The 9885-nt window shown below is 32.0% G+C and overlaps 1 protein-coding gene across 1 annotated transcript; it reads left to right on the forward strand.

Annotated features, from left to right (window-relative positions):
- Window positions 1–5455: 5455 nt before the first annotated feature.
- LOC124365374 lies at window positions 5456–6937 on the forward strand. The gene has a single exon (XM_046821349.1). The coding sequence runs from the start codon at window positions 5456–5458 to the stop codon at window positions 6935–6937; it is 1482 nt and encodes a 493-aa protein (XP_046677305.1).
- The last annotated feature ends 2948 nt before the right edge of the window (window positions 6938–9885 follow it).

A 9885-nucleotide genomic window follows, 5' to 3' on the forward strand; every position in this document is an offset into this window, starting at 1 on the left:
AATTGTCAAAACTGTACAAACTGTATCAACATATAAATTATAAATGAGAAACAGGTGATAATTAGTGACATGTATTATACGAGATACCGATAAGCTCTACTGCAGAAGTCATATGTGTCCTCCGGCCCCAGGCGACTGTGGTGGAAACATATTTTAACCGCCAGTTACTGATTAGCCCAGTCAACGAGCTATTGCGGTCAGGCTGTAGCTAGGCTGGGAAAATTTTTACCAATCATAGCCCACTCAATAATATTTCATTATTTTTTACCTTGTAACTAGTAAATACGAGTTTTTAATAACTATGCAAAATAATCATAGTTTGGATTGTTGTGTTGAAGAGGTACTTTATGTAAGGAAGATCAAAATATAACCGAGTAAGTTGATATTTCTCACTAGGATAAACTAGTGGGAATAAAAATCCTACTGTAAATGAAACTACTCAAATGTTCTGAAACTTGTTTAACAGCGCAAGATCTCCTTATGCACAGGATTAAAGTCTGAGACAGTGGCAGATACCATACGCTGCAATACAAGAGAGGTGAACTGGAACTAAATTAAACAATGAAATTACGTTGTATTACAAGCCTGGAGATGGGGGACGGATAAAAAATTCCTAGCAATTATTATTTACAAATAATACTATGAAAATAAATTATTAATCTAGAAGACATATTTTTATCAATGTTTATATATGAAGCGAAAGGATAGCACTGAATAACTTGACATATATGTATATGTACGAGTTCACATTAAACGGACATCGAGGGATTCTGTTTGTCAGAAAGAACACAACAATGGGGACAGAGCGACATACTTCGTTAAGTTAGAAAATATTTCCTTTAAAGCTTGTGTTTCACTCACGTGCAGACAAAGTTTACTTTCTCTTTTTACTACGAGCACGTCCTGGAGATCCTAATAAAAGTTTCGAAGGGTCCTTCTCTTCGCTTCATTTCAAAAATGCTATAAATGTCAATTGAAATAAATGAACTAAACAATAAATTATAAAATGATAGATCATAAAAGTTGTACCTATTGTTTAAGAGTTAAAACGATGATAAATGGTATTTCATTTACAACACATCATATACAAATAATAATGGTTAAAATGTAATTAGTTGTCTATTGTCACATTTTATTTAAACAAATGATGTTGACATTTTACATTCTACCAAAAGTTTTAATAAATTTTTTAACGTTAAACTTTCTAAGTATTACATTTGAAATTTTAAAGTATTACATTTCAATTTTAATATACCTTAATGTATTTAAAATATATCATATTTAATTTAATAATAACTTAATATGTTAGTTTAGTTTTACATTTGAATCTTAGTTTACAAATTGTACTGTTAAACAAATTGACAGAATGCGTGCCATGGAATAATTATAATGTCAAACTTGGAAAAACAAAACGCTATTTCTGAAAACGTTAATTGAAAGAATATTACATACAGAAATAGAAATGCATTTAAAACTTTAGATAGCATTTTAAATTTACAATTTCTAAATGTACTTCAGGAACTAAGGCGTTATTAATAGTTATATGTTACGATTGTACTGCGTTTGGAGGTTTGAAGGCTACTCATCGTATATTATATTATATTATAAATACTATATATTCTAGCCTTGCATGGTGGTTTTATATAGATTATGTTAAATTGGAGATATTGTTAATTCTTTATCTTTTTTCACTCTTCAATTATTACACATTTCTCAATTGACAGATAGACAATATTGTAAGAGAAGTGTTCAAGCAGAAACAATAACTTCTCAACTCTAAGTTCGGAACAGCTGGTGTTCTCTGCTTCAATCCTGTGAAACATGAAACTGTAAAAAATAATTAATCGTAAAGTATGATGTCAGTAGTACCAGCAATGGGTGTCTGAGATATTTTTTACTTAGTTTGCTGCGATAGCAAATTGATGAAAGTAATAGTTGCATTCACTGATAGCTCGTAATAGAGATTATGCTGAATGAAATTAATTCCGTGGTGAGCGGATCAGTTCAGTATATTTCACTCACTTCATGGCTTCCGTTATATAGTTTGAGAATTCCGCCACTGGTAAACTATTGAAATTCATGTATAACCAGTATTAAACAATTAAAATGTGTAAAAAAATTAAAGAGATATGGACAGATTATGTAAAATCACATGGATGTTACAGTATCCCCTTTTGAATTTTGTGATAATTCTGTGCCCATATTTATGTAAATAAACTTTAAACATCCTCCTCCAAGGAGCAACGACGATGTTTTTAAACACTAGGGAACTCTATTAGACGACTTAAAGTCAGAGGTAACCTAATTTAATTTCTTTTCGTAATATTTATTATTTTCTGTTACTTTGAATGCTACAACATAATATTTCGATACGTAAAAAACCATCATAATTAAATAATAAGATTTTACGAATACATCCTGACTACACGGCTCATTGTCGGTAAATATTTCCTTGTATTTTAAAATCTTGAGTCCAGGGTATTCGGTTTTGTCAATGAGGTAAGACTGTTAGGTCCGTCAGTACAGCTACACCCTTAGGCTAAATGCTACCTTCAGTGCACGTTTTCAACTCCGGGTAAACTCGGCTATCCATGTGGAATTCATGAACTTAATATTAGGGATATATTCTACCAGTTATCCTTCGATAACTTTTCAGGGGATAAATAATAATACCTGTACTCTGAGCTAACTAACGAGGACTTTAGTACAGGTTGGATATTCTAAGAAAAGTAAATGTGAACTGAACTGTCATCTTTATATGTGTAGTGATTTTATAACACCTAAATAAGAAATTTAGTATTTGTGCAGTTTAAATATAGACAAAATTAAACATAAGTTTATTACGACTGATTTCCATATACATATAATTTATATTTGTTAAAAAAACTAGTAAAATAACTTCAGTTGACTTGATTTGCATTTGATAAAAGTTGTTTCTCGCAATGATTAATCCTTTATCCAAAAAAAAGTTCTCCGATATGAACGAACCTAATCGTATTGACTAGATTTCATTAATAAATATTAATGTACTATTTCTATCTGAATCATTTATTCTCCAGCACACCAGTTCTAGCGATTCATGTAAATCTACATGCACACCACACAATCAGTAGAAAATATACCCTGCCATCCTCTGGGTATGATTATGAACTAACCTTTAAAAAAGTCATTTTCACTTTGTTCATATAGAACCCATGTTATATCGAATATTGATATAAAACTTTTTTATTCCTATTTAATTAAATATATTCCTACTTGTTCGATTTCTTAAAACGTTAGATAAGCATAATACACAAAAGGCTGGAACAATATCATTTCTGTATGTTTGACTATCATTACTTCTATCTCTCCCTCCACACGATACCTCGAAAATGAACTGACTTTGAATTTTTCACAACGTTTTTCAATGAGTTCCTATGTAAGTAATGCTGTGTTCTATGATGATAATATTACTTCATGGAATTTGGCTGAGCATGGGTGAACCTTTTTAGAACGATTGTATGTATAACGATGATGGCAACGAGAAAATAGTAGAATAAGTTCATTTGTGAACAATTAAGTTAGTAGATTCATATTAGATTTGCACCTGTAGCACGTTTATTCATAATTTATGGAAAATAATATACCGAAAATTCTATATTAAAAGATGTACAATTTTTTTTTATATTTTATACTTTTTTTCTAGTAACCTCCCTAACTCACCTTCCCTAGGAACTTATATGATTTGGAGATTTGCTCTAAAACAAAGCCTAATAGACAAATAAATAAATATTTATCAATGAAACGTTAAAATTTAGTCTAACATTGTTGTGGGTCATTAAAGCCTATCATTCCTTAGGCTAACACTTTCTCTTTTGTCTGTTTAAGGAATGTATCAATATTTCTTTTCTTCATTCTTTTCGTTCTGTTTATCTGTCCAGAACATCACGAAAATAATATTAACACATAGATTTAATGTTTTCGATAGAATCTCAGCGATGTCTGTTACGAGTGATGTGGTTTGGCGTAATGTTGCATATTTTTATTCAATATAAACAAGTGGCACTGAGGCAGAATATTACAAGATACACATTGTTTCATGACACAATACTTTGTTTCGTGTGAAGGGTGTCACTAAATGTCTGGAAGTTATAGAAAACTATATATTGCATCTACTATATCATGTAAACATAACATATTAAGTGCTCTTAAAAGAAATTGAACATACAAACATGTTCGTGTTTTGATAATACAACATTTAGATATTACTAAAGTTGATAAAATTATGAAGTGCTGTTTTTTATTACAAAACGTGTATCATACACACTAAACAGGGTTTTACGTACGAGCACGTTGTTCAAATCAAAAATAAAGTTTTAGCCACAACTCCCATATATCACCGTCTATGATAAGTATTGAGGATACGTTTTCAATGAAGATAAATATTCTTAGTTAATATTATATAAGGTTTTAATTAAAATTTTAATAATGCTTCAGAGTACAATACATTTGAAATTTTAACGTAATTTACTACATACGTTAATTGGTTTCGTTAAATAAGATTCACCACTTATACTCGAAATAATGTAATTGCAGAGACCAGATTTTATATTGTACAAACCTAGTAAGAAGTTAAATTGTACCTCTTTGAGATAAAAGGAATAGCATGTAAAATAAAGTTACTAAAATTAGCTTTTTAATAAAGAAATTTTTTATTGAAATCGTTGAACTAAAAACATTATATTAAGTACATTTTAAAATATTAACTAATTCACCTAGATGCTTTGAGCGGGAAAATTTTCTTACTGAGGTGAAAGCTAAAGACAGTAGTTTATGATTTAATATATTTATTGTTATAAAGATGTAACTGTGATGAATATCAATACAAATATGGTATATCTTTCCCCTTATAAATATTATTAGATTAATTATTATTTATAAAGATTAAAATTATTATTATTATAGATGAAAATACAGGATTAAAGTAAACCTAAGCTGAGATAGTTTGGTCATAATATATAGCTCTCGCTACTACTGTTCCTGGGTCATATTCGATACCAGGATTTCTATGCTTAAAAAAAATAGACTATTGTAAAAAATACTTCAAAACCTCAAAATCTAAAACTAAAATTAAAATTATTAATGTTTGTATATGAAACAAAAAATTTACTCTTAATAATAAATATCCTCCAAGCACTATAAAAATTAAGAACATCCCTTTACATATCCCCTAGTAAATTGATAATTATTTGCCACAATCTACAAGAATAGAATTAAACTATAGCTGCACTTAGGATTAGAAGGTAATACTATATGTTGTTTCGTGTGGTGTTATTGCGCTTCTGTTTGTTCGTGGCCAAGTGTTTAAACAGTCTTTTTCAAGACTAAACCTTATTTGAAAGACAAGTGTACGCACGTACTTTCTAGTTTTACACTTTTGTGACAGACATTATTTAATTACTGTTAATTCCGTACCATGTCTCAGTGCACTGAAACAGTGATAAAAAAACGCGGTAGGTCCCGCACTCGCGTGATAAGTGTGCCTTACACCAAGGTTGGAGAAAAAGGCGTTCCATTGCGAGGCCAATCCCGTGAGTTGGTTTGTCGAGTGAAGGACTACTTCAAGCGAGAGAAAATTAACAAAGCACCGATACTTCCAGTAGAAAAAGTTATCGTAAGAACTGCTGCGGCTTTGGAGATAGGAAAAAATACAGTTGTGAGAATTGGAAAGGAGAAAATACAAAGTGAACAGAGTGGCTTGAAACTGAACACTCCTGATAAGAAATATTCGAGGTTTAAGCCTGTTACGAAGCTGGACGCCTTTAAAAAAGATGCCATCCGCCGCCATGTCTACGGATTCTTCGTGAGAAGAGAGTATCCCACAGTAAGGAAGCTACAAGTAAGTCTTGCAGAAGCAGATCTTTTTCGTGGAAGCAAATCATCTGTTGCCATTATATTGAAGAGATTGGGTTTCAAACACAAGAAATTTGGTAGCCGTAAAATATTAATGGAAAGAGGAGACATCATTGCTTGGAGGTGCAGATTTCTTAGAGAAATAAAAGATTTAAATTTTGAGGAAATAGTTTGGCTTGATGAAACTTGGGTAAATTCTGGGCACTGTAAAAAAATTGGATGGACTGATGATTCTGTTGAAGGTACGTTTCCTGTTCCCGTTGGAAAAGGGAGGAGGATAATTGTGTTGCATGCTGGCAGCTCTACTGGATTTATTCCTAACTGTGCATTACTTTTTACATCAAAGAAAACCAAAGAGTATCATGAAGAGATGAACCACAAAGTATTTTTTAAATGGTTTCAAGATGCTGTACTTCCAAACCTAACGAGGCCCTCGCTCATTGTAATGGACAATGCAAAGTACCACTCAAAAGTAGTTGACAAACCACCTAACAGCAGTTCTAGAAAGGATGAAATAATAGAGTGGTTAAATAATCATGACATACAGTATGAAAAGGCGATGTTAAAAGCTGAATTGTTAGAAATTATTCAAAGAAACAAACCTCAGACAAAATATGAAGTCGACGAAATTGCGAAGAAACATGGTCACCGAGTACTTCGTCTGCCACCATACCACTGTCACTTCAATCCTATAGAATTAATCTGGGCTCAAGTAAAGGAATATGTTGCAAGAAGCAACAGGAAATTTAATATAACTGAAAAATTACAGTTGACGAAAGAGGGGTTGGAACGTGTAACAGAGTCTGATTGGAAGAAGGTAGTAGACCACACGAAGAATATAATCCTAGATGCTTGGAAAAATGAAGGGTTGATGGAAGACTCCGTTGAGCAGATGGTAATAAACATCGGCAATGACAGCTCCAGTGAAGAGGATTCGGACAGTGACAGCAGTGACAATGAAGAGGAAGAACGCGGCAGTAACGTGAGTGGTATTTTCCCTCTCTCTCCGGTGGCAGAAAGAGTGTTGGACTTCGATGAACTGTAAAAAGCCGTATTGATTGATAGTTTGTAATGATTGGTAAATATTACACCTTACATGTTACTAATAAAATTTGTTAAATGCATTTTAATGGCACTACTTATTTCCTGGTTAAACTGTGCAGCAAAGTCTGTTGGCTTTTTCTATATGTACTGTTTAATATTTAATTTACTCAGAAATAAAAGTAATTTCCAAAGAGGTTTTAGCCGATTATAAAATGGGCGCTATTGAAAAAGTAAATGAAAAAATTATAAGACAAATAAAAATAATCAACTCACTAAATCTTATATTTTGTAAATAAATCCACGTTTTCTGTATATCAAATTGATTTCCTAAATTGAATGATAAGAAAATTTAAAAAAAAAACATCCTTCATCACAAATCTGTGGTTAAAGTTAGTAACATTTAGTAATAAATTAAAAATATAACAAGTTTCGAAATATTTTTACAGATTTTTTGTCAAGTAATTAGATTACATTAAATTGATCGATGAAAGTCACACTGAAGGAAATTTCATATCATTGTCGGATTGACGCCCTAGTCGCAAATTTTGCATTTTGGTCACTCTAGCAATTTAAGTTTAGACTCAACAATTAACAATTATTATACTATAACGGTTTTAACAGGATACCTTTTATTGGTTAAAAATACTATCCTAAACGAGCTTTATCAGGTTCAAACTGCAGTACCTTTATTTGTTTTAAGTTGATTTTTGACCGCTGCACAGTGGTCATTTCAATGGATTTGCTAAGACTGATAAGACTGAGTATATAATTATAACTTAGCAGACTTGCATTTACTTAACGAATATAATTTTAGTTCTTTTCAATATACTCCTTTTTGTTTTGAAGGTAACTATTAATAACAGTAAAATGTACCATATTCAAATTATTATTATTAGGCCAATGTATATATTTTCAATAATACACTCGTGGTTTCAGTAAAAACCCTTTACAAGGTTTTGATTTCTGATTAAATCACTTATAAAATAACAATTCTCAAAACAACGAACGCTATTAATTTATCGCTTCGATAAATGTGTCCACATATTTCCGCTGCGAACCACCCCTACCTAGAAGCGGTTGATGTGAACGCTGTGGATGATCGAGTCAGACAGAACAACTTGGCAACACTGTAGCCGACCGGTCCCGAAGAGCCCCGAAACTCGGCCATCGCTGCCGGGTCCCAATAACCTTCTGTCTTTAATTCAACTATAGTTTAATACGTGAGAACCCTATTAAGCCAAAAAAACTTAATCTTTTTTCGCTGGTGCGATGGAACTCTTGTTTGCTTTTTGTATGGCGATATTCTAATAAATTATATCAATATCTTAGATCCATTCTGGCAACTTAAACTTTTTGAGTTTTTGTGATATATTTAATGTTCTTACGCTTTAAGAAAGGGGTAGCTTTCTAATCCTTTATTCTGAGTGTAACGTATTTTATCTCATACAACCGTGTCAAATGTTAAAAATCCTATTACCATGAACGTATGTTATATAATATTATTTAATTATTTATTATACACACTGATGCAGTAAGAGTTATTCATTGTAAGAATTATAAGGTGCAATAAGTACTGATCCTGAAAACACCACAGCAGTGCCCGATAGTTAGTGTCAGGAAGCTATTAAAGTTTTTTGATTGATCTAGATTGTGAATTTCTGTTGCTAAAGTACAATTACAATATATATATATATATTGACTCCCGGCAGAGCAAGTACTTTTTGCGATTCAATGTTTATTGAAATTAAATAAGGCTATTGCCATTTATAATGTTTAACGTAAATAAAAGTCATTTGACAGTTATTTGGTCTTCCGATCATATGTTAGTTTGCTTATTTAAACGCATATGTGACAGATACGGCCAAATACAAAATAATTGAATCGGAAAAAGTAAGCGCTCTGTGGTGTAATGGTAGCACATTCACCCGGCAAGTGAGAGATCCGGGTTCGACTCCCGGCGGAGCAAGTACTTTTTGCGATTCAATGTTTATTGAAATTAAATAAGGCTATTGCCATTTATAATGTTTAACGTAAATAAAAGTCATTTGACAGTTATTTGGTCTTCCGATCATATGTTAGTTTGCTTATTTAAACGCATATGTGACAGATACGGCCAAATACAAAATAATTGAATCGGAAAAAGTAAGCGCTTTGTGGTGTAATGGTAGCACATTCACCCGGCAAGTGAGAGATCCGGGTTCGACTCCCGGCGGAGCAAGTACTTTTTGCGATTCAATGTTTATTGAAATTAAATAAGGCTATTGCCATTTATAATGTTTAACGTAAATAAAAGTCATTTGACAGTTATTTGGTCTTCCGATCATATGTTAGTTTGCTTATTTAAACGCATATGTGACAGATACGGCCAAATATAAAATAATTGAATCGGAAAAAGTAAGCGCTCTGTGGTGTAATGGTAGCACATTCACCCGGCAAGTGAGAGATCCGGGTTCGACTCCCGGCGGAGCAAGTACTTTTTGCGATTCAATGTTTATTGAAATTATATATATATATATATATATATATATATATATATATATATATATATATATATATATATATATGTATATGGCTTTATAGCTGATTATTTTGCCCAGATTATGACTTTTCACCTAAGACAAACACGATAAAGGCTTAGAAAAAAATTTAATGGTTTCTCTACATCATTCCTCGGACACATCTGTACAGTATCGGGCAAAATAAGTCTTAGTCTTGACAGCAAGCCCGGTCTTACGGATGTTGTACTAGGCATGTAACAGGAGAAAGATCCAATCAAGACCAAACAAACAACTGTAAAAGCTTCCTAACACTTCCACAATCAGAGTTGTACTGCAGGGGGTTACTATATTGTTCGTTCTTACAACTAACTCAGTCCCTCAAAAGCTGTACTAGGCTTATAGCTATATTCAATCAGGACCTAAATAAACAACTGTAATCGCTTCTTTACAC

Source organism: Homalodisca vitripennis, chromosome 6 (assembly GCF_021130785.1).
Source record: "Homalodisca vitripennis isolate AUS2020 chromosome 6, UT_GWSS_2.1, whole genome shotgun sequence".
Lineage (NCBI taxonomy): Eukaryota > Metazoa > Arthropoda > Insecta > Hemiptera > Cicadellidae > Homalodisca > Homalodisca vitripennis.